This window comes from Antrostomus carolinensis, unplaced genomic scaffold, assembly GCF_000700745.2.
Source record: "Antrostomus carolinensis isolate BGI_N321 unplaced genomic scaffold, ASM70074v2 scaffold34189, whole genome shotgun sequence".
NCBI lineage: Eukaryota > Metazoa > Chordata > Aves > Caprimulgiformes > Caprimulgidae > Antrostomus > Antrostomus carolinensis.
The window spans coordinates 3,237-28,780 of record NW_010341181.1 but is presented as its reverse complement, the minus strand read 5'-3'; the positions used below and the strand labels follow the sequence as shown (position 1 = coordinate 28,780).

General features: G+C 35.9%; 1 protein-coding gene across 1 annotated transcript; it reads right to left on the bottom strand.

Moving 5' to 3' along the window:
* Nucleotides 1-130: 130 nt before the first annotated feature.
* On the bottom strand, nt 131-25,544 carry CCDC180 (coiled-coil domain containing 180). The gene is made up of 37 exons (XM_029087084.1): nt 25,476-25,544; nt 24,760-24,944; nt 23,846-23,928; nt 23,209-23,318; nt 22,989-23,117; nt 22,685-22,795; nt 21,575-21,670; nt 21,160-21,323; nt 20,660-20,812; nt 19,810-19,889; nt 19,043-19,131; nt 18,395-18,517; nt 17,615-17,788; nt 16,966-17,081; nt 15,640-15,766; nt 15,201-15,240; nt 14,872-15,095; nt 14,067-14,284; nt 13,415-13,590; nt 12,359-12,539; nt 11,680-11,826; nt 11,259-11,403; nt 10,948-11,064; nt 10,435-10,533; nt 9,966-10,079; nt 9,091-9,290; nt 8,294-8,364; nt 7,462-7,561; nt 6,785-6,859; nt 5,800-5,866; nt 5,319-5,460; nt 4,739-4,899; nt 3,806-3,943; nt 2,695-2,806; nt 2,327-2,432; nt 1,647-1,785; nt 131-262 (listed from the first exon to the last, which is right to left on the bottom strand). Exons 1-37 carry the CDS (start codon nt 25,542-25,544, stop codon nt 131-133), a joined length of 4,713 nt encoding a protein of 1,570 aa, XP_028942917.1.

Sequence of the window (25,544 nt, the reverse complement as noted above, 5' to 3'; positions counted from 1 at the left end):
TTTCACTCTTGTTCAGTGCAACAGAAATTAAAAAAAAGAAAAAGAAGAAAATTTTGTTAGATTAAATCTGTAACATCACTGGAATTATTCCAAACTTGATCAGAAGGACACCAGCAAGATTTGGCTGATCTCATGTATAGAGTTGCTTAATCTTCTGGATGGATCTTTTCCACCAATCTTGCCAACACTGAATGGTCCGCAGCTGAGCTGTACTTTCTTCCTTGATCTGGGCAAACTGCTGCTCAAGTTTACATTTGTATTTCTGTATAAACAACAACAACAAAGGAAAAAATTGGTAGTGATGAAATATAATTTTCCTTTGCCTAAATCCAGGTCCTGATCCACTGTGTCAGAAGACTGTATACAGGCCACTTATTTTCTGCCTTTAACAATAGGACTATACACACAATGAATTATTCACTGCCTTCCTACTGTGTTCCTTTTAAAGACTTCTGAAACTAAGTTATCAGCGATATTTAAATTTTGCTAAAAATGCAAGATCTTAATCTCACTTCCACTAGCTCCTAAGATTAAAGAGTTGCCTTCTCTAGAGAAGAGAGTGGAAATCATGCATCTCAAACACAGAATGCGCTCTGGCTCTTGCTGGAACTTTCTACGTCACAAGTGTGAACTGAACTATTACAAAGCTGCAGAAAAGCTATTTCATCTAAACAGAAACTTGTAGACTACCATAAAAATCTCAAGGCACCTTTATTGAAGAATCCATGCTCCAAAATAGAAAATACTGTATTTTTAATGCGACATACATTCAGGAAAACATTGCAGTTACTGTATCACACCCTACTGACAAACTATGCTAACTTCAAAACTGTGCTGTAACTGGGTGCTTAGGTACCATAACTAGATACATAAAACATTAATGCAAATTTATAGCTTTGATGGCATTTGCCATTGTTGACAGTGTATTTTACCTTTCCCTATTAAAAATATATATATTTTTAAAAATTAACTCAGTTCACTGGGAATACGATTACTTCCAGGACAGATGCATAAACACTGACCATTTATTTCCAAATGATTTAACATACAAATATTCTCTTAATTGCTGAACACTACTGTTTCACAAGCTCTCACCAATGCAAGTCAGAGTCTCAAGGTTGTCTGCAACGTGCTCATTCTTTTATCAGACTTAGTGAAGGAAGAGTGATCATTTTTATGCTGGAAACAATGATCTGTGATGGTTCAGGATGTAAGTATCTTACAGGCCTTCACCTTCTATGGAAAAATCTGCCTTTGTGATCAAAGGTTAGAGCTGTAGGCTTTAGAAAGGTGAGTGAAAGCAAGCTGTATTGAAATGGCATTATGGCAGCAGCTACTTTTTGAATTGTGATGCTGCTGAAATGTATGAAGTGTCCTGTTTCTGATACTATCCGTGCTCCTGTGCTGAAACAATTCCCCATTGTAATGTATGTGAATGGGGGCTCCTGAGAAGCCAACTCTGGCTGCTTTTGACAACATCACAAAGAAACAGACATGAGAGAGGATTTCTACACACAGTGAATATGGCTTAAAAATCTGAAAACACTGTATCTATGAAAAACTTGGACATAGCTATAATTTTCTTCTTAAAAATAGAAATGCACAACAGTAGCAGCCCCACTCCCAGTCCTTGCTTGCAGACCAACCTTATAAACAGCATCTCTTGCTTCTACTGCTGCTACATGACCCAGTGTAGTCTTAGCTGTTGTAACTGACGCAGTTTCTCTGCAAAGAATATGGTCTGAATTGTATGTAAGGGTAGTCCTGGGTATTCCTGGCCAAGTCCTTAAAAAAACAACCAGAAGAAAAACAAAAAAGCCACATGAGAGAAAGTTAGAAAAGAGAGCAGATTATACTAACTCGTTACTCATACTTAAAGTACAAAAGATTGATTTTTTTTAAACTCCACCAAAAGTTACCCTACAAACTACCTTATTTAGTACAACCACCTTTTCTTTTAAAAATTCAAGATCTCTGCAGAGAAAATAGAATCCATATCTTCTGAGTGAAAATACACGTTATATTAATAGATTTCAAAGTGTTGAATTGATACATAGTGGCTAGCAAAGTGGCATGGCAATAAAATTGAAATTGTATTGCTTTACAATACAGTATGTAATTCACTTATTTATTTGGATCCATTGCTATTCTTTCTTTAAAATCATCACCCACCCAAACTGCCCCATAACTAGTTAAATTATGTTAATAATGAGCATAGTATTCAGTAGTTTCAACAAGTGCAGCAAAAAACTATGAGGACAGTGTCCGATACCAGCTTAGAGAAGAGAAATTACATATCACAGTGTTCAGTATCTTCAAATATTACCTGCTCCCACGTTCAATTAACTGTTTAACTTCACAGACTTCTAGAGGAAGTTCAGCTTGTTTACGGTCGGTTAAAGTGGATGTCTTCTCTCTGGGTATTTCAGTTTCTGGAAGATAATAGAACAGAGACTCAGCAGCAACAAAACAATGGCAGTAGTACCATTGCTTTGAAGTAACTATACACAGCTAGATGCTCTTCCCTTCCAAGAAATAGCTTTGCATGCCTGATCATGCAAATCTTTCCATTTAAAGTACTATAGCATAGTACTTTATATGGAAAGTATACTTCCCTCCTCTTCCTAGGGGAAGTCTGCTGCCATCTTTGAGAAGGAAATGGAGGCCTGAACAAGCAATTTCTTTTTTACTTACTTGCTACTTGTACATCATCAACAGTGATACTTTCATCTAATTCCAGAAGCAGCTTTTCAGTGAAGGCAGCTAGCGCAGAAAAAAAGTTCTGAGCACACTCAGCAGCACAGTCCTGTTGGGACGAGACAAGTGAGAGGAATTTCTTTGATAATTTGATCTCTCCTCCTTTTAGTTTAGCTCCAAAAGAACTACGCAAGTATCCAACCTTGACATTTTGCAACAGCTGCAGATAGCAGACATAAGGCTCTAAGTTGCACATAAAAGGGTCTAAAAGCGCCTCTCTGCTGTGTTCTCAATGCTACCTGATTACCTAAGGTAAAATACAAAGAGCTATAGAGTTCTCTGTATAGTTCCCCAGTAGCTGAATATTTGGGTTAAGCATCGAAACCTGATAAAAACAGCTACGTGTAAATGCATCCTTCTGCTCAAGGCAAAGGCCATTTTTGAATTCAGGTACCTCGGGTGGACATGCTTTGGCCAGGTGTTATTCTAAAACAGGGTGTGTTTCTGTATGTGTATGCAGAGCTAAGAGGAAGAGATATTACTTCTGAATTAAAAATATACATAGTCTGCAGACAGTATAGAATTTTGAGTAAGTGGCCTGAGGGAAGTAAACAAAGAGCTTTCATGCTGGGGAAGTGGCCTTCAGTAACCCTAGAAGATGGAGCAAGAGAAGTTCTTAATCTTGTGTAAAAAAAACCCCAAAATAACGGCAATTATTTGCAGTAATGAAATGCACACAGAAGAAACCCTTCCAGGCATTTGTTGTCTGCAAGTAATACAACTAACCAGAGGATGTTACTGTTGCTCCCAATTTAGACTTCTATCCAATAATTCTCCTGTTAAGATAGACATCATCTTTTCCTCAGTATGTTCCAAGAGTGTTAGTTCCACAATAAATCTATGTACGTGTACACGTGCATATGCATTTATGTATATATTGATCTAATGCTGTTAATACATAACTGAAAAGCTGTATGAACATAATTGGCTAAAACTGAAAATATTTTCCAGTTTACTTTTGATGGGAAGGAAAAAAATGTATCCAAGATGTACTCTCCTTTCCAAATGCAACACCTAAGTTCACATTAAGCAATGGCTTTACAATTACCTGCAGCATCTGTGTGTTGAGATGAATACCATCAGCTTGGTCTTTTTGTCTTTTTATTTCCTCTTGGCACAAAGCATCCAGCTGAACTAAGTTGTCTGGGTGTCCCAGAGAGGGATGCAATTGATTCTTGTGCACAGCCTTCAAGTAAATACATAAGAAAGAAATGCCTTCAGTAAAGAACGTGCAGTAGAGTCATAATAAGAAAGTAAAACCCACACACTTTACAGGAAAATATTCTGAAAGACAAAGAAAATACAGTGTATTCCTTGGCTGTCTAGAGATAAACCTTGAAGTGCAGTATATACCAAATCACCTATCTGCTGGAGTACAGGGCCTCTGATCTCACCTTGGTTTTTGTTTTCAACAAACAATCTTTCCTACCAAGTGGTAAACAAGATATTTTATACCTTTATATTTGTATTTTTCCTGAATTTAACTTAATACTCAGAGGAACAAAATCTTAAGATACTCCTCTATAGCATTTTCTGCATGATGTCCATTATAATTCTGTTATCAGTTCTGATATTACTGGACAAAATATATCTGTTTTTTGAATACAGTAAATAATGATATTTCATTATCCATATGTTGCAGTACCTACAAACGAGGGCACCCATACAGTATGAGCTGTATAGCCATACCACAACATCACTGTCCTTAAGGAGTTTACAATCTAAGTGTAAGATGACAGGCAGAGCTGGATTATAAAGGGGCAGCCCAATGCTGGAAGCAGTGAGAGAAGGGACTGAGTTACTAGAAATCCAAAGCTTCCAGTAGAACTACACACTAACTGCAAACGCAGAAACTAAGCCTGTGGCTAGCTCAGCAATGAGTGATTAAGCAAACACTAAGATTAATTAAAAGAAAACTTTATAATTCTGATGCATTTAACATTGCTTATATGAAGCATTCCAATATGTCCATGATACACACCTTCACTTTCTCCCAGTCTTCCAGCTGTTTATTGAAGAGCTGACGAATCTGACCAGTGGAATAGCTGAGCTTCTGCTCGTGTTCTTTTAAAAGACTATCAATTGCCAACTGGCAGACATAAGGGAGCTCCTTCTCAAACAACTTCAACTGATCCTGAAATTCTTTTTGGAAAAGACAGGGGTGTTTATGTGATACAGAAGTATTCATTGCAAACAGAAAAACCACTCAGTCAACTCGAATGCACGCTGCAAGGGTCAAACAACCTGGAATTTTCTCTCACAGAGATTCTGTCCCTGCCATTCCTTTTTCTCGGTCCAATGCTTTGAGAAACATACACTTGCTGAAAGATGTGCCCTCGTATAGGTCTTTCAACTTAGTCAAATGCCCTTGAGCCCTGCTTTCTGTGGCTGATAATATATAAGAGAATAGTGGCCCAATTTCCAGTAAAATCAACTTGAGTTTTTTCACTGAGTGTGACAGATTAAGAAAGCTACATAAGTCTCAATCACTGCCAATTTTCAGTTTACATATTGAAAAATTACATAAACAAGAATTAAAAGTCTTAACTGAATTAACTTACCCATAAGACAGGAATTGTGGTAATCATCTGTCTGGCTTTGGTATGACAATAGATGCTGTTTGAGCATTTTTGCACAACGTTCAAATGTCTCTGGCACATCTTCGGGCACTGTGATTTGAAGCTTCTCTTTTTGGTAGAACTCCTTCAGGAGGCAAAGATTAAACAGAGAAGTTGTTGACAATGTATTCAAACAAGTCACATCTAGGCATATAACAGCAGCAGGGATACACAAGTCTATCAACCACTCCCTTATTTAAGACCAGTTTTCATTCTCCAATTCTGAAATGCTTAGTTAATATCTATAAAGAATCCTGTGATTAAAAATACACCGTGTCAAATACTATTTAAAAATTAGATGTATTGATGAAGACAGGAAAATTTTTTTATGCCATCCAAACATTGTAGAGAACCCAATTATTTAGCTGACAGAGGAGGAGACTTACGAAAGCAAAAGTGACTGAAGAACACTGGATTTTCATACCTCAGCAAGGGAGAGCAAGTTGTTATTGCCCGTCCAGAGAATATTCATAATAATCCCCTTGAAAGTACTGAAAACAAACAAAATTTTTTAAAAAATTAAAACCATAATCACACTGTAAAATGATCACATTGGCAATATTTACCATTTTTCAAATGTTTTGTTCAGGTTTATTTTAATACATTTTTCAGAGCATACACCAATATTCAGAATGCCTAAGAACCTTCACTCCCGTTAGTACGGATTCTCTTAAGAAAAAGCAAGGATTCCGAGATATTGCAAATGCTTACTGGAGAACACCTCCATATCACTGTAATAAAAAAGCCAACTTCCTGTGCTGAAAATTTACCTGAAGAGCTTCCCATGCATTTTTGATGAACCAAACAATATTCGAAGGTGGGTGTAGCTGTTTACTGTAAATATTTTGAAACACAATATGGAACAGAATTCCCAAGCACTTAAACATCTTAGGCATTAATTTTAATAGTTTTGCACGGCACATATAAAATATCTCAGTTCTGTGTAGTACAACTACACATATCAACAAAAAAAATTACAACTTCCTCAGAGAAGGATAATCGAATGATTTAAAAATCATCTCCTAAACAGTTTGTTGCTTGTTTATTCATATAAAGGTAATACTGAGCACAAGAATGTCGTGTATAAAATTTATCGGTAGTCTTAGAGGTGAAAATAACTGAAAGGCATATTACATTTTCCAGCCCATTTTTTATAAATGTACAAAATGGGCTCCAATGAGGCCACCCATTTCAGACATTAAACAGAATAAAATGGGTAACATTAGATTCACTATTGTTATGCTGCAAAAAGTAACTGTTTTATAAACACTGACCCATAAATATCAAGGTTAAATACCTCAAAATTCAATGGTGAACTCTATAGTTAATGATTATAAATAAATAAATGGAGAGATAGGTAGGATTTTTTTGCAGATTAACTTATATTTCTGCAAATATACATGACTTACTCAGCTTCTGGAGGCTTCTCTCCAAACATCTGGAATCTCTTGTCACCAAGAACTGGTTTGGTGGATTTCTGTACTCTAGGGAGGCAAAACATTAATTTGAAACTATCCACAAATATTTTCCTCCTCTGGCTGAGAGCTAGTCAGTCACATGATAGACATGAAACTGAATAAAAATTGGGAAAAATTTAGCTCTAAGATTTGTATTATATGAAAATAATTTTTGATAGAAAAAAAATCCCAAGATTCTCTCCTTAACAGCTCTTCAAAATGTTTCTGTTATTTTCACTATTACAGTAGCTCATTTCAGCTATCTATGGTCTAAGCTGAAGACTTAGTATTTAGACATCAGAACTGAAAATTAAGCCATGTTGACTGAAGAGCAGGGTTAGTTTATACTTCAACAGCTCCACAATACAAAACACCAGCAGATGAAGGAGAAGAATGTTTTTTCAGCCAAAAACTTTAAAAAAAAAAAACCCAAAACAACAAACCAAACAATGAACAGAGCTGATCATGAGGACATAAACAAGGAAGAGATCCCAAATGACAAGCACAGATGGAAGGAAGGCCAATACAAATAAGCACTAAGAATTTTTCAAAGAACAGGCAGCGGACAAAGTTTAGGTAAATTTCTGTACAGGAACACTAAGTGGAATTCCCCCTTCCAGGGGTCTTACCTTCCTCTTGACATCTTTTTCTTAGAAGGCAACTTCTTGGTGATCCGAGATGCACAGTTGTAAGTAGCAGAGCTCTGAGGACCTTTGTCAGACACAATTGCTTTGTATTTAACAAAGAAAGATAAAGAACATTGTATAAATGCCAACTGATGTATTTTTTATCTGGTTTTACAGTTTGTGTTCTCATTTCTGCAATGTTTCCTTACAACACTAATGGGACAACTGTAGGAACAATACTTTCCGGCAGACAGAATTGAAGCAACCGCACTGGGGCAGGAGTGATGGGAATGTCATAGAACAGACCTGGTAGATGGGAGGAGATTTAAAGCAACGTTAAGGCAGGGAATAAGAAAGAGAATGAATGGGCTACATTTATAGACTTGGCTTTGATGGGGACTCAGGAATGTGGAAGAGGGAGGATACCTTTGGAAGTGGCTGGAGGAGTCAAACTCTGGAGAAGAGAGATGAGGAAATGGGAACACTAGGCAGGGAGCAGTTGGGGTTACCTCTGCACCCACCTCTAAGTGAATGACAATACACTGTGAGAAGAGACCCTGATCCTCTCCATATTTTTTACTTCTCTCCCAATTCTTTTCTCCATCTCTTTTCCCTTTTGCTATCACAAATATGGGTACTTTTATAAAATTATCTCATTCTGTACCTTTCATTGGTTAAAAGCCAAAAATCATCTTCTTATGGCAAAATAAAAATATCCAATAAAAAAGTTGGGATGCACAACTCTAGCATGTAAGCCACTGGCCTGGAACATGCTAGACCTGCTAGGAACTACCATTTAGATTAATGTAATGTATTAAAAGAAATGCTGGCACACCTGGTCCTGATGAATGTGATTGATCATTTCTCTCCTTATTTAAGCCTGAAGATTTTCTGGCTGACTGAATTCTGAAACAAAAAAGCAATAGCTAAGCAGCTATTGAATACCCTGCTATTTTATATTATATACTGTATTATATACCATCTGTCTCTATCCCTACTATGTGCTAAGTGCAGTTAAATTTCTGAGATAATATTTAACAGATAGGATTACTTTTTATGACTGATAGTGCAAATACAAGTACTTTCATGGAAGTAACTAATTGTTTAAATAGAATTTCAGGATTTCTACAAGCGAAACTGTGCATTAAAGTATTTATTTGAAAATCACACACTTGTCATACTGTTAATTTCACACTTTTTATGTTCATTCAATTATGTAAGCATGTAAACACCTTTTAACTAAAATAATACTATAGAAGTTAAAAATTTAATGCCTAAAATTTATCATAATGCTATTAACTAGATGACACTCATAACTCGCAATGGGGTATTTTTCACTATTAGAAATGATGCTTTTAAAAAGAACGTAGTTCCAGCTAGACTGATCAGAACATAGGTAGTAGTATTACCTAAGAACAATATATTCAACGGTTCTGTATATACAAAGGTAAACTACAGAATATGAATTCAGGAAAACCTTGATATGCTTCTGGAATATGAATTTAAAAAATGCTGTAGTGAAGCCCCTTCTAGTGTTATCATAAGCCCCATGAAGAGAAGAGGTATATACAGCAAAGAAAATATAAATACAGACAATGACAGAAAAATACCTTTAGGCAAACAAGTACTTACCCAAGTAAATTTTTGATAAAACTTATTGATAAATCATCAAGTGCAGACTTTCCCATTCTGCTGGGATTTAACAAAGGAAATCTGACAGGATCCAGCCCCATCACCATCACTTTGCTCTCATCTCTGAGACGCTCTGTTCGAATGGCAGCAGCAATCGGACCTTGTAACGTAACATCCGTTGCAAGAGGGGTAAAGTGTTTCTGAAATGAGAAGAAAAATGAAACCCTGTTGACTGTAGCAGGCAATTAGTGAAAGAATTACATGTAGCTACTGACTACTAAAGCAGATCTTCCAAACATACACTACTTTGCTTCACAGGCTGAAATGAAGTTTTTTTATAACCCTAGTAGTGATGTTGTTACAGCTGTACAACCCTGAGACGCTTTAAAGTAGTTAGGAGCAGATTCTTATAATTATCATAAGCAATATTTAAGTATACACCCTTAAAACAATGATCCACTGTACACTGCAAAATAAAGACAGACTTTCCAGACAAGGAAGGGGGAAAAACACCAAACCGACTTGATAAAAAAATTCAGGACGCGTTTGATTTTTTTTTAAAGTTATTTAAAGAAACCCATGAAATATGTATCTATGAACAGTGCTACACCTTGAAAATAAACTCTTGTGAAGGTCTAAGCAACTCATTGTGATGCTGCACATCTTCAACATTTAGTAAACTCAGCAGTGACTGATCTCCTCAGCCTCTTAAAAAAATTGACCTGATGTTACAACGTCTTGGGCAGCTTGGCATAACGCAGCATCTTTCTTCATTTGAAATTCAAAGTGCAGGTTCTGAAAAACCTTTACAACATATACACATAAAAATTCACTCAATATTAAATAAAACCTAGAGAACTTAAATGCTATCTTACATTATCACGTGGGCTCACTGCTTTTACTAGCAAGCAGTCAAGATACTGGCTCCTCTCTTTCAGTTTTTTCAACACTCCTTTGGCAAAATCATACAATTCTTCAGAAGTCAAAGCCTGAAAGAGACGATAATACAGATGGTATTTACTAAACTAGCTATTTTGGACTTTTCAAATATGCTGACTGTTGCATACAACACCATTTAACTCTGTTCTGTCACCATTTTATTTACACATACATGGCAGCATGAGATTATACAGAGGCTGAGGTTTTTGTTTGGCAAACAGGAAAACAGGTACAAGACCTTCCTGAGCAAAAATTCTGTGGTAAAGTACTCTTTCCACCCACCCCTTCAAATGTGCATAAACATAAGTCTGCCTCAAAAATATTAGTTTATACATTATACAAACATGCACAGTCAAATTAATACCAAGTCAAATTAAATGCCATTTTGTGCTGATTAGAACTTACTTCTTTATCTGCAGTATGATGAGCACAAGCATCTATCTCCTGACGGAGCTTCTCCAGAGAAGAGTTTAATGTCACTGCCTGCGAAGTGGAATTTGCTACCTATAGCAGAAGCAGATATTGGTGAAGTGCAATCTCATTAGATGGATTTTCAGAGGCTCCACTTTGAAACCACTAGACTTGCTGGTAAAAACACTATCACTGGTACTCAGAGGAGAAGCTGAAAACAATAATTCACAAAAGCAACACTTCATATCCTTTACTGCACCACACACAAATGCTGGTCTATTCAGATGTACATACTCTACATGCTGCAAGACCATAGTGTTCCAGCATAGATGCAGCAGTAGTAAAAACATAGTTTTAAGCTGATAATGACAGAAAACAGGTTTTGAATTAATATAAAAAGTCACTTAATGTTTGTCCACTCTGAATTCAGCCAAAAATCTCTTCAATGGAATAAAACAGAAGTTATTGTAATTCATTTAAACAAAATTCTGATGTTTCTGTTTATACCTCTGATTTGATTTGCACTCGTAGATTTGACAATAATCGTTGGATCTTCTCCATAAAGGCTCGATTCATAAAGAGATGCTGGAACTTTTTTTCAGATTGGTTGATAAATCCAGTAGCCTTTAAGAATGCCAGAAACAGGAGAAAGAACTAAGTAATTTTCACTTTTTAAAACTTAAATAGCAGAAGTCACTATTTCTCCTTTTTTTTCCCCCCCCATCATGTAATTGTCATAGCCTGGGAGCAGGCTGATTATAAAGCACATCAAATATGCCAGTATAATACATAATCTGAAAGAATAAAACTCTGCACACCTGCTCCATGCAGCTCGATTCCATTTTCTCCATATCTGTCTTGATTAAACTTTCAAAAGAGTTAATACGCTCACTTTCTGCCTCAAGACGCTTGGTGAAAGACTTTGCCTCCTCAGGAGAAAAGTTACCTCCCTCCAAAAATAATCTGAAAGCAACCAGCAAAGTAAAAGTAATTGGCTACGAGTCTTCCTTTTCTCAAAGACTGTTTTAGCTAAGCAGCCCTAAAACACAGATATCAACACTAATGTGATGAAAACAGTATCACAATTTTGGCTTAATGAAATAAATTTGTTTTCTTTTAAATAGCAAACTAGATGAAAAATAAAATAAACTTTAATTTTGCTGTTCTGCCTATCCAACAAATGCTGATGCCCAGAAGTAGGTAACTATTTATAAACAACACTCAATGAAATCTCTATACCTGCAAGCTTTGAGAAACTGCACATTGGAATTCCTTAATTTTCCTAAAGCTTCCTCCAAATAGTTCCAGTAGCTCCTCAGGGAAACCTGGATCATTTCCAGATGATTATGTAGCTCTGAGTTCAGACTGTTGCTGAAAGAAACTAACCTAACAGCAAATAATAAAAGACAGAGAAAACATATAGAAAGAGGAGCACACATTTGATTCAGAGGCTGCTGGCTGTAAATACATAAACAAAATCTGAGAACTCAAGAGTGTTTTAGTATTCTGAAAGCAAGTCACTGAACTGTGATTGTTCTGATGAACACTCAAGATATCAGCAAGCAGTTGATGCTATTGAAGAGTATCACTCAAAGCCAATTAGTCAATTGCTATTACTGTGCAGGTTCAGTAAACTGGATGAAATCTAAACAGTTGAAACATCTTTTCTACTTTAAGACTGCCAACACTTTGAAAATAAAGGAAAAATTGTCACCCATTCAGTACTGAATTTCATTTCTTCAGGGAGAGATAAAGGAAAAAAATTCTTTACATTTTTTAAAGCTTCATGAAGCAATCTTTATTGAAGAGCAATGACATATAGAATAGATGCAGAATGCAAGCCATAAGCAGCTCAGACAGCAATTAGGAGCATTTGTCTAAGGAAATTCACTGCCAGCAACACCTGTGGCACACTTACTTCTCAGTCGTAGGAGCACTGAGGAGGACAGATTCCATGTCACAGATTCGTGAGTGTAAGTTTTTGCTCATGATGTTTTGCTCATCACAAAATTTGAGAAATTCAGCTCTCTCATTTTTCAGAGCTTCTTCCACCCCAGCACAGTGGCACTCTAGACGCTCGTTGTGAAGCAACAGTTCCACTGATAAAAAATTTTACAATATGGTCATTATTCCTTGTTTACTGTGGACTATCACAACCACCAGCCAACCTATTAACAGAAGCAGTGGTAAAACAAACCGAGCCAGATCTCAGAGTGGCTAAAACATACAAATAAAATACATCTGATTCTATTTCTTTGACTTTTTTCCTGCATTTGACATACATCCCTAGCAGCTCCTAATCCATTCAAATCTCAAATGTCTTTTGTTTGCTCTAAGGCCTCTTTTTACTTTATTTTTGGTCACCACTGACATCTCCATTATCTCTCTGTTCTCAGTCTTGTAATAAAAGTAAAAGTAAAGGATTTTTTTTTTAATGGAAAATACACTTCTCCCTATTTTTGTTGGGAAAAAAAAAATCCTTTTTAGTCTCCCTTCTAGAATGATAGTTGGTTAAATCAAGAGCTAGCCAATCAACCTCAAGAAAACAGCCAGAAAAGGCACCTGGCCCTAGCATTTCGTCCCTCCCAACATTTGCTAATTCTTTTTCTGCAACACTTTTAAAATTATTTTTTGTACATTGCAAACTCTTGTCAAATAATTTCAAGGAGAAGTAGGATTCACAAATATTGACAATAGAAAGCGAACAGTCTACATCTTTTACAATCAACTCACTGACCAAGGCACTGCTGGGTATTTTCCAAACACAACATAGCACAAACCAGTATAAGCTATAGAAAAGAAACATCTTTTTTAAAATATATGAGTAACATACTATACTAGGAATTCGTAGACACTCAACTGCTTCCTATTGTCCTCTATGACTGAGTGAACTGACACTGAAAAAGATTTCGGTCCACTTATGCTTGTCTCTAAGCGAAGACACGTAATGCTCAGAGTAAAAAAAAGTCAGTACCAGCTCTAACATTGTAGATATTTGTCTCTATATTCTCCCGTGTTTGTTGATGCAAGTGAAGACGCAGCTGAAGGTCTGAATTCAGCTCCTCTTTCTTGGCAGCTACAATAACAAAGGAGTTGGACAAAGACTCTGCAAACCATTTCTCCAAGTGTTCAAAAAAGCAGAGGCGAATCCTACGATTAAAAATAAGTATTATAGTCACGAACAGTAAGTAAGAAATAAGAATTTATGAAATATTTTCCTTCTAAGAATTTAGCTTCTGATTATAGGAAGATATGGTTTCATTACCATTTGCACAATACTGGTAGAGTTTTTGAGCTAGCTCCATCCTTTTGAGTACCAGGCATTTTACCTTCATGGCTCTGCAGGAATTTGGGCAAATTACTTACCTTTCTGCAATAGGTTTTCTCGCTAAATAATTTTCTGTAAGATATGAATGTTCTGTAACAGGCAAATGCTTGTGTGGTACTTTGAAAGCCACAGATGAAAAGCGATATAAAATTTTTCTCTTTTTATAATTTTTTTTTTTTTAAAACAAACAAAAATAATTAGATAATTTTCACACCTTTAGTCTAACGTTTCTTCCAAACAGCTGAAATTTGCCTATTACCTCAAGAAAAAGAAAGAACATGAACTGTTTTCTACTAACCTTTTCTTCAGCTCTATGAACATGGTTTCATCGATAAGTCCATATTTCAGGTATATAGGAAGTGACTCTCTTTCTTCATATTTTGTAAAATGAGTCTCTGGGATGTCAGTCTTTCCTGCCTCTCCATCTTCAAGAACTGTGTAAGTGTTTCCACTAGAAGTGGAAAAGGTCTCAACAGGAATTTCAGAGCTCTCTGCCTTGCTGCTGTTGAACATAACCTAGGAAACAACTGGACATCATAATCTGCTACCTTTAAAGGCAAAAGCATAGAATCAACAGTGCACAAGCTAATGTAAGAATCCTAAGGGTATTAAGAATAATGTTCCAGTTCTCAATTCAGACAACATTCACACAGAGAATAAGTAAGTCTTAATAGGCAGAGTCATCAATGTTTTAAAAAGTTTTTCTGGTAATAAATTCATGTAAAGACCTGAAAAACTAATACTTAAATAAAAATACAGCTTAAATCATTCACTATGGGTTAAGAATAGTATGATGAAAGAAAGGTATTTTTAAAAAATCTGTGCAAAAGGTTTTTTTACGAGGGTAAAAGCAGTGCAAAAGGATTGGTTGCAAACTGTTTTATACGCTCCATTTCTCCATAAAAAGGAACTAAAGTCCTAATAGTCCAGAAATAAATGAGAACAACAGACTCCCGAGTGCTTCTTGGACAAACTAAATCTAATTTACTTTAAGGAATTTAGGCTTACCTCAGCAAAAATAGAACTTCCTATTCATCATTATTTTGTGCAAGACTTCCTTCACCTTCAAATTTATTCTCTTCACTTACCTGTGTAAAGCTTACCCCCTGACCTGCATGCTCAGGTTCTTCACTTTCGTGAGGAATACTCTCCCCATCTTCTTCTTCCTCAGTTTCCTCAGTTTCCTCTGCAATGATGGCCTCATTCTCAGCTATGTTTGTTTCTTCATTTTCTCGTTGACAACTATCCATCTTCTGCTTTCCTTCATTTTCTTGCACAATGCTCTCAGCTTGCTGCTCCACCAGACCTTCAGCTCCTGAAGCCTTAACTAGTTCTTTCCAGTTAAAGCAGAGTTTTACTAGTCACAATCCAAAGAAATATAAAATGAAAAACAAGCAAGCAAAGAGACCTCTTTGTACCATTGAGATATTACCTTGATCTTGAAACGTGGAGTCTATCTCTCCCTGCAAGTTCTAAAAGCAAAATAAAGATTTACTTGCTTAGAAGAAATTCATATTCCTTCTAAAAACATATTTATTTTAATAAGATATGTTAGTCTTGAATGGATCACTTATTTTATAAAGTAGCATAACACTCAAATCAATTAATATGATTTTGTTACTTTGCATTTTTCTGTTTAAAAGGCAAATGAATTTGCTGAAATGCAGCTTGTAACAAGGACAGAGTTAAAAGTGTGGGACAGAGAAAGGTTTTGTGTTTCCTCACCTCTATTTCTATCAAAAGCACTTCGGTCCTGTGGCCAAAACAACGCTTTAGTTTATATAATCCAAATTCTAAAGCTAATGCAAATTTTCCCAAAAAATAATACACCAATAACATCTTAAACCAGAGTAAGTTTGTGTTCTTTATACCTGTTTGAAGATTTCCTTCACATTAAAATACTGGCTGACGGATATACTGTAAGAAATCAATTCCCACAAAATAGCTTCTGGGTAAGCCATTATTTTATCCATTAGAATTGGGCTGAATGATGCATACCTGTCAAATTTAAGGTCACTGTTTAGGAGACTCAAGTATATATAGAAATAAATTTAAATATGACTACAATGTCTTTAAATCCAAATTAACTTTTTGACCAATCTCCTAAAACCTTTAGGCTAAACATTGTACTATATCTGCTGAGCCTGAATACAATCACAACCTGGCTTGTTAGTAGAGATTAGTTCATTACAAATAGATAAATGCACAGAAGTTAAGAACTATGCACAATAGAGTATTTCAGATCTTTCATTTTGGATGGGAAACCATTCAAGACCTGTGCTTACATAAGGAATATTAGAAGTGAGTGGTCAAATTACTGTCTTTTATGTTAGCTCTGTATCATGCTCAGTTGTGACTGAAGTTTTTCTGGTTTATTTTCATTTTACTTGGAAATGAAAACTAATGGTTCAAGCTGAGTTTTGATTCAAGAAAAATCAATGTTCCCACCTGTTTCCATTTACATATGCTTTGTATCCTATATGAAGATAATTATGGGGCATTTATGTATGTGTTCAAATGTTTAGATAGATTACATTCCATCTCTGCAATTCTCACTGTATTGTCACTGACCTAAAAATGTACATTACCTTTGGGATTTTTTTAATTGTCCTAATGAATATAAAGAGTACTGAATCAACAGCTCTAAACACAGTTACAGTATGAGGTGTGTGCATCTGCCTCTCAGGCCCACATTGCTGTGTCGGATCAGAAGAAACATAACAGGAAGATTACCAAAATATATGCTTTGGCTATCTGAAAGTTATTAGTAACTTCTAGTCCTTGTGGCTTTGAATGAGATCAAATCTGTGAGCCCAGAGCACAGGTGACGGCACAGATCTACTTTCCGATACCTGTGATTCAAGAATCTGAACTACTACTTTCACCTTCTGAATTACTAATTGTCCCACTGGCATGGATGACATGGTACACTACATTACCATAATAATACTGATCTGGTATATTTTTAAAATTTTACTACTATTAATTGGTCTTCCTTAGTCCTTCCTTCTTCTCAAATGTGGGTACTATTTGCCTTAACCTTGTTCAATATGGAAATTATTTTATTTTGAATTCTTACATGAAGTAGCAAGCAGTGTTTTTCCACACCTTCACACTACAGCATAAACAAGACCTAAGTAGTACAACCAACATTCAAATATACTTTACTTGTTAAGTTTGCAGTACAAATTTCATACTTAGCTTTAATGTCATCTAAAGAAGAAAGGCTGTTCTCCAAATAGATCTTCAGCTTTTTTTCAGAGCTCGCTGTTCTCATTTCAGCCAAAATTGCATCCAGGTTAGCTTCCATCATCTAAGGTGACATAAAAAGAACCCACTAAAAATTATTGAGTGATTACTAAAATGCTTCATAACTATTTAGGATTCAAATAATTTAATTAGGTACATATATTCTACACCAAGAAGGGAAGCTACCTTAGCAAAGCTCATCTACTATGAAAATCTTCCATAGATAACGAACAACATCTTTGACATTGCCACCCCAAGTGGTATCACACCATGATATGCCCATAATACAATGTGACATACAAACAGGACTCTATTACCTTCAGAAGATCTTCAGAAGAATAATAGAAACTTGTACCCACTTAATACAGAAAATATAATCTTAATCATCATTGCCACATCAAGAATAAGATATGAAGTGTGAATCAAGCCATTAGCAAAAATATATACCTGACAGGATGAAACTACCCCACAGAAATTAACGTACAAATGTCAAAGATTAGGTTTTAAATTGTATACTAGCTATTTTGAATTCCAGAGGGTTCTCTCAATTAAGTAATTTCTTTGCATCATACCACATCCTTATTTTTGTGTTTATACCTGTATTAAGTTATCCCGTTTCCATCTGCATTCATCTAATTTCTTCTGAAATTCACCTTCCTGCTGGGACAGTTTGAGTTGATGGACATCCCAGAGACCCATGGCCTCCTGAAAATAGCTGTACAAGTCTCTACAATTCTGCTCATTCTGTTTAGCCAGCTCCTCAAAGTCTCTCTAAAGAAATACATTTAAATGAAACTGTTATTATTAAACTGTTTGCTGGAAGGTTAAATAAATGAGTAAGGGCACATATGATATGACAAAAGGCTGTCTGGAAGTACACTATCAGTATTCAATATGGCCTCTTCTACTTGGAGAGGAAAAAGTAGTCCAAGTAAACTGGATAAGAATGTGGATTTTTGTTCTAGAAGCTGAGCTATCAAAACTTCCATTTATTCTTCCAGTACTGCAAAGAACAGAACATGTTCTGTATATGCCCTAAAGTATCTGGCCATCTATCACTGCCCAGTCATCTTCATATAAAAGATAGAATTGAAATAAATTTGGGAGATCATTTAAATCTATCCCTCTGCCTCCAGGCAGAAGGAGCTATATCTAATTCATCCCTGACAACCTATTATAAATACAAACCAAACAACTGAACTCTTCTCCTTGAATCACACTAAACTTTTTTTATTTGTGGGGTAGATGTTCAGTCACATTATAGAGCTCTTTCTAACCTGACATCAATAGCCTAAGATGCATATGGCACTTCAGGCAGTAGCACAGGAAGAACAGGCTACTCCCAGAGAGTAATAAAAATAGATGTAGCAAACGTACATTCATACGCTCCAGTTTTTCTTCAAACTGACTTTGTAATTTCTCAGTTAATGGAAATAACTCAGAATTCACAATTTCTTCAGCCTCTTTTTTTGTGCAAACATTCAGATTCAACAGGTTATTCTAAATGAAAAGAAAGCTAAGTTATTGACATGAACAGAACAGAACATAAAATACTGTGTGGCTTTTACGGAGTATAGCTAAACTTAGTGTGCCTTCTTTTCTTGTGAATGGATACAGAAAGAGTCAGCCTCCTGGATCTCACATTTTGGTAGTAAGCAGTACCATTCTATTCGCAAGCAAAGGGAGAAACTGAGGCAAAAAGGTGGAATTTCTTTCCCAAAATAAGACAGATTCAGCACAAAGGCTGAGGGTTCTGACCCCGAGTCCTCTACCTAAAAGCGGGACAGCACCCCTTTCATTACTGGCATCTGTTATTGCTTTTACATATTTCAAGTACAAATACCATATGCTACTGTGAAACAAAATGGATAGTAAAGTTTTCTAACAGAGTGAGACAGAGGTTAAAAAGTCATTTCACTTGTTATCTCAATGTTTGGTGGATCCTCAAACCCGTATTATTGTAATAACACATTGTATACTGTTACCAATAATCCTTCCAAGAATTCACAAAGCTGTGATACTAACCTTGCATAGCTGCATTTCTGCCAAACATTTTTGCTGGACCATCTCATATTGGGTGTGTATTTTCCCCATACACTCCATATTGTGGGTATCTGAAGGATATAGAAGAACAGGCCATTCTAAAGATTTCCATATTTCACAGTGCAGTGTGAAATGGAAACATAACAGAGGATCTGTGCCAAGTTTCAGCACAGGTAATCACCCCAATAGTGTCTTCACACTTGTATGACACTATTAACCAATAAAGATGTTTTAATACAAATCTTTTTATCATTATGCTTAAAAGTAGTGAGTAATTTACAATCACTAGCAACTTATTTGCTACTATACAGGCTACAAACATTAAGACAGGATGTGTGCAGGAGAAGGGTAGGCACAGAGGGAAGGCACACTACAGGACTCAGGGAAAGGAAACATCTCAATTACTTCCCCACTCAATCTCCAAGAGGTAAAAAGGAGTATTTTTGTATGACTGAGAACTGATCAGCATTAAAATGAACCTTCCATTTTCCCCAGATTAATTCTAACCAAGTCAGTTCCTGCTAGACCTCACCACGCAAAAATTCTTGGGCTGGCAAAAGGGAGGTGATGCAACAGACAGCTTATTTTGGCAACTTAGATGGTACATGGAAACACGTGGAACTAAGATTATAGTAAACATATATTTTCAAAGCAACTGTCTGACTCATTACTGCCTAGAAAGAAAGAAAGAAAGAAAGAAAGAAAGAAATGCTTGAATTCCATATTGTTTTTATGATTTCACAACTTACCTATACTTCTGTTTAAATTCACCAAAGATTTGTACCATTCAACTATGTCAGCTTTCGTGTGTATGGGAGGCAACAAATCACTACCAAAACAGGAAAAAGAATAAGTGTCTTCAAATATCATACAGTCACTTCTTAAAGGATAAAATTATGAATCAGAGTAACCATACTACTGTGCTTTATTTTATTTACAGCCATATCAGCAATGAAAATAAAACAAGATGACTACTGGTTTTGAAGGCCGCTGTTTACTAAGGAACTAACTGTAATCTATCTTGTTGCTACATACATTTTAAAAGAAAAACAGTAAATATTGTAATGTACTGCACCCAAACCATCTTTTTGTTGTCAGGATGGACAGTCAAACATAGCAGTGTTAGATTTCTATCAAGACTCCTTTCTCAATTTATTATACAAATTACACTCCCACACAGAAATAATAACTTGACAAGATCACCAATTTTTACTTATCTATCCTTCTTTGTCTGCTCCTTTCTACTATGTTTCAAATGTTAGTAAGATTTACTTTTGTGTTGCTGCATTTCTAGCCCTCGATCACCCTATGTAGTGTAAATGGTGCACTGAAAATGAATAATGCATTTTTTCCATTATAAAGATCTTTACAAAATAAGTTTAGGCCTTAGATTTACTTTTGTGTTGCTGCATTTCTAGCCCTTGATCACCCTATGTAGTGTAACTGGTGCACTGAAAACGAATAATGCATTTTTTTCCATTATAAAGATCTTTAAGAAATAAGTTTAGGCCTTACTGCTGCGTTGTATAATCACATACTGAAAGGGCACAAAGTGCATTTTGTAGTCAAGTCCCTCATTAACTCTAGAAATAATTCTATTTTCCCTTGTTCCTGTTCTTTCTTTTGTCGTACCCAAGGTGCTGCAAAAACTCCAGTCTCCTTTCATTAAGTAAAATCTGATCCTTTATCATATTTTCCATTTCTGTTTTCACAGTTGGAGGATTCTGTATCTCTTCATTTGCCATAAATTCTCTGTAGGATGGAAGAGCACCTTGAAGTAAGTATCCTGATCCTTTATCATATTTTCCATTTCTGTTTTCACAGTTGGAGGATTCTGTATCTCTTCATTTGCCATAAATTCTCTGTAGGATGAAGAGCACCTTGAAGTAAATATCTGTTTGTGAAAATTTAATGTTTGAAATACAAATACAAAATATATTTTATACATACCAGGTGAAAAAAAAAGAACACCAAGTTGTTTTAAATGTTTAATTTTATAATGGAAAAACAATAAAATATTACTGTTTATAGAAAACACAAGTGAACACTAGCCACTTTGTGTTGTTTATACTCCAAAATATAACTGCAAAATTTCTGACCTGAAACTGTGAACTACGTAATTCTTTTGGATTAGCTTCCAGTCCTTGACTCTATCCTGCCACTTCAATCGAAGTGATAATTCCCTCTTCATCTCCGATTTCATTAGATTAAAGAACAGCTTGGCAATTGCCCTCTGATTCGCCAACAGCGCTCTGTTAATCATCTGTGCGTTACAAAATGAAACAGGAATAAAAGCAGCATATAACATGCAAAATGAAAATATTGCCTGATCTATGTAAAACGAGGGAAAAAATACAAATTGTAAAGAATATCCTGCAAAATAGCAAACTCTTCTACATCACCGTGATTGATAGGTAGAAATAATGAATTTCAGTTGGAAAAAAAGACATTCTGGGAAAATTCAGATTGCTATCTTCTCGCAGGTAAAAGAGATTCTCAATATGAAAGATTTACCATGGCCTCATTATTGATGAGCCTATAAACATCAGCTGGCAAAAAGAAGGCAATTTCCTCCAGTATCACAGTATACTTCCTCAGCACATCTGTTATCTGTGCAATACAAGAATAAAGAACAACAACAAAAAAAATGGTATAACTCAAATGTCAGTTTTCCAAGTTAAGCAATGATATGAACAAAACAATTTTTTTTTTCATTAAAATAAATTCAATTGGCTGATAAGTCAGATTGAGAGATGAATCTTAAAATATCTGTCTTAAATATTTTAAATACTGATCTTTTTAATCACTCATAACAACCACTTTGTTACTACTAAACTGATTTCTCTTTAATATCTGTGATAATGGAGTGCTCTGCAGACAGGCTGCAATCGGAATTTAAAAATCAAACCAACTTCCTTTCAGGTGTCTGTAGTGAATCCATCAATAGTTGTTTTAAGCAGAAACAAAATTTATGCAAATGTGGTAATTTGTGGTATTTTTCATAACTAATCAAACAGAAAAATTAATGGCGATACTGTTGGACCTATTCATCATGTCTACATTAGAAAGAGAGGACAAACTGACACAGGTATCACAGACAATTTCTGTTTGCCTATAAGGACAAAGCAGCAAACACTTATTTATGGACTGTCCATTTATTAATCTAAACATTTACTGTGATGTCCAATGACTTTTACAGGTCAGGCTGAAGTCTACAAACCTGGAGCATCTCTGCCCAGCCTACCAAAATATTAGCTGAGGCACACCTGTGCACGTTCTCAGCTGCAGAATAGGTATATCCCAACAAAATACCATTAGACCTGGTGACAGTTTCAGCTAAATAACACTGCAGAGGAATTAAAAGCAGCTCACATATTCCTTGTATCTTTACTACAGATAACTGTGGAAAAAACAACCACCTTGTAACTGCAAAAGAAGTATCTTCTCCTGATTACGTGGGTATAAAATGAGAGAATGATCTACTGGTGAAAAGACAGCAATTGCCTACACAACAGAACCCCTTGGCAGACCTCTGACTCCTGTGGAAACAAGCTACTCCCTGCATCCATCATTACAAGCAAATAATATTATACTTAATTAACAGCTACTAAAACTACAGCTCACTTTATCAGCTCGACTCCATTCAACCTTTTTTAAGGCTTCATCCATTTCCCTGACCCACTTCTTTCCGGTCAAGGATTCCTGTTGGATGACGTTCCACAGTTCTTCCAAACCCTGCAAGAAGGATTTACTCTCAATCTCACTGAAAAGTAAACATAAGAAAAATCCCCCAAAACCAACCAACCAAAAATACCCCCCAAAACAAACAAGCATTTATATCTTAAAACTACAGCAAGACATAAGAACCTATGTTACACAGACCAGGTACAAATAACTGAAGATGGGACTATGGTATGAGCTGCCTTACTTCAATCGAGAAACCTTCCACAGTAGTGTCAAACTCAATCTTTTTAAACAGAAGTTCAATTTTTCTATCAGATTCCATCAGTTTTGTCAGAAGGAATTTTCCAGACTCCAAAACCAAGGGTTCCAGCTCCTAAAAAGGTAAGGAAGATGGGCTTTTGAACACTAGGCCCTGACCTCAGTATAGCACTCTAGACTATCTGGATTACAAAATCCAGTCCTACCCTGGCAATGCAGGCAAGCTCGTGATACATTGAAGTTAGTGCTTCATCATGACGGCCTCGCCGGCGTTCTGACAGGCATTCCAAGATATTACTCCTCGTTTCCTCAGGAACTGCCAAGAAAAATGAGGATGATGTAGCTTGGAACTGTTGCTGCAGAATACACAATGAATCACTAAATCCACACTGCGACCTCTGCAGTTTGTGCAGCTATTACAGTCTGTGACAGCTTTCCACAGGAAGAGAAATCTATGCAAATGTAGGTTAAAAATAATGAAGCATATTTTAAAGTTTCCTTTGATTTTATTAATTTGGGATTTTCATAAAGATAAAAGCATAGAAGCTATGAACTAAGTTCAGGTATGATGCAAAAAAATTGCAACTTCCAAGAATGAGATCTGCTTCCATCGTAACTAAAATGTACCATATAAACACAAGCTGTGATTGATCAGCAATTTTACAACCATTTTTTCCTATGAGTAGACTCTTCCATCTTCAAAGTTACTTACAAATCGAAAAAAATGTGTCAGGTCATTTCTGAGATTGAATTTATACTTTGTTCAGCTGAAACTATTACATGCATGGTGGCTTCTAAAAATGCAAATTAAAATATCTGACATTAAGGGAAATAAATTTTTACCGACAAAATTAGGCAGGGCTCTGACTTCCTCAGCTGCCTTTTCATCTACACCTTTCCAAGCTTTTTGAAATGTTGTAGCTTCCCTGAAACAGGAAGAGAATACAGCTTTGATTTGTTCTAAATATGTTAAGGGTACAGATCTGCAATCAGTATAATATTCAATTTAATTGGCAAAATGTAACATTTAAGTGAACATAAGCATCATTCTAACTTCAAAGAATATGGTTCAAAGAATTAATATTACTTCTTCTGAGATTAATGGAACTGAGTAATTGTCTAGCCTGGGTTGATCACAACCTCAAATCTGCTATGATGGCATAAAAGCAATAAACGCTAGATTTATTATGTTTAAACTACAAATACATACATACTATCTCTAAAAGGTATAAAAATCTATGAACTGTTAGGTCAAAACTAGCTAGAAATGTGGAAATAGCCTTTATCTGCCCATTGCTCTTTCCATCAGCTGGGGCACTGTATCTCCTTGGGGGAACTGAGAATAAGGGTGTCATTATTCAGCAGAACAGTTAGGGTGAAAAGGATGGATGCACTCATTTCTTTTGTTGCTCATTACATAATCGTTACTGCATCATCATGTAATCAATTCACACAGTTTAAAACGTAGTTCAAAAAATATATATTAGACTGGGCTTCTATCTAGATTACTTTGAAACAAAAGAGACATACAACTTCTTTTTAAAAGAAAAGTCATTGCAAATATTAGCCTGTTAATCTGCACTTTAACAGGCAGCAGCTCATTATACTCAATTTACATCCAGCAAGGAGAGAGTCTATTACAAGTCATTAGTGCTGTGACCAAGAATTCAGGAGTCTCTAGCTCCCACCGCAAAGCTTACAACTTCATATCTATACTCACAAAGACATAATTGGATTTTTATGATTCTGTTCTCTACCTGTACAACAGTGGCTTTTCTGGGGAGTCATTGTAGGGCGTTCTTTCAACACACTTCTGCTGGTAACACGGCAGTAGCTTGGCATCAGTAGAAATTTCTGAATCCCTAACCAAAGCCAGCCTTTCTCTCTTTACAGAAAACCTAGTCTTCTTCCTTACTTCAGCCAAAGAGCGTACTAACTGAACCTTCAAAGAACAATAATCAAAATTGTTAGAACTCTTTCCAACCTACCGAACAGAAAGCATAATTGATAAAAAGTAGGGGAAAGGCAGCAGAAGAGAAAGGTAAAATAATGAACATTACTTGGCATATGCATGAAAATTTTCATCCAAGACTATTTTCAAAACAGGAAAAGAAAAATGGTATCTCTTTCCACAGAGAGAAAAACTGAAGCAAGCAGGATTGTGCCTAGCTTATGGTTACAAGGAAAGTCAACAGCAGTAAGAAATGCCTGAACCTGGCTTACCATGGCTCTTAATTTATCTTTTACCGCTGTGTTATACTGATTCTGCCTTCAGCTAATGTATCCTGGTACACAGTGAAGACACAGGAACACCCATGAAAGCATATGCTGAAGAGATCACAAATATTTTCTACTAAAGCAAACAAAAACCAGAAGGGTTGAAACTGACCTCTGGTTTGAGGTCACCACTTTATCAGCCAGCAAACAACTGACCAACATCATTAACCCATTCGGCTTCTACTTTTTTTTTTACCTCATCATCAAAGATCGGTTTGTAGATTGCCCTGCTTGGAACCAGCCGCGCAGTCCCCACTGGCCACAT

Excerpts from the sequence above, each read along its gene's own strand:
- CCDC180 (XM_029087084.1), bottom strand. The coding sequence starts at position 25,544 with ATGTGGCCAGTGGGGACTGCGCGGCTGGTTCCAAGCAGGGCAATCTAC. Across the intron at positions 17,082-17,614 it reads AACGGGATAACTTAATACAG|ATGATGGAAGCTAACCTGGA; the intron begins GTATAAACACAA and ends ATGTCACCTTAG. Across the intron at positions 15,241-15,639 it reads TGAAGGAAATCTTCAAACAG|AACTTGCAGGGAGAGATAGA; the intron begins GTATAAAGAACA and ends TTTTGCTTTTAG.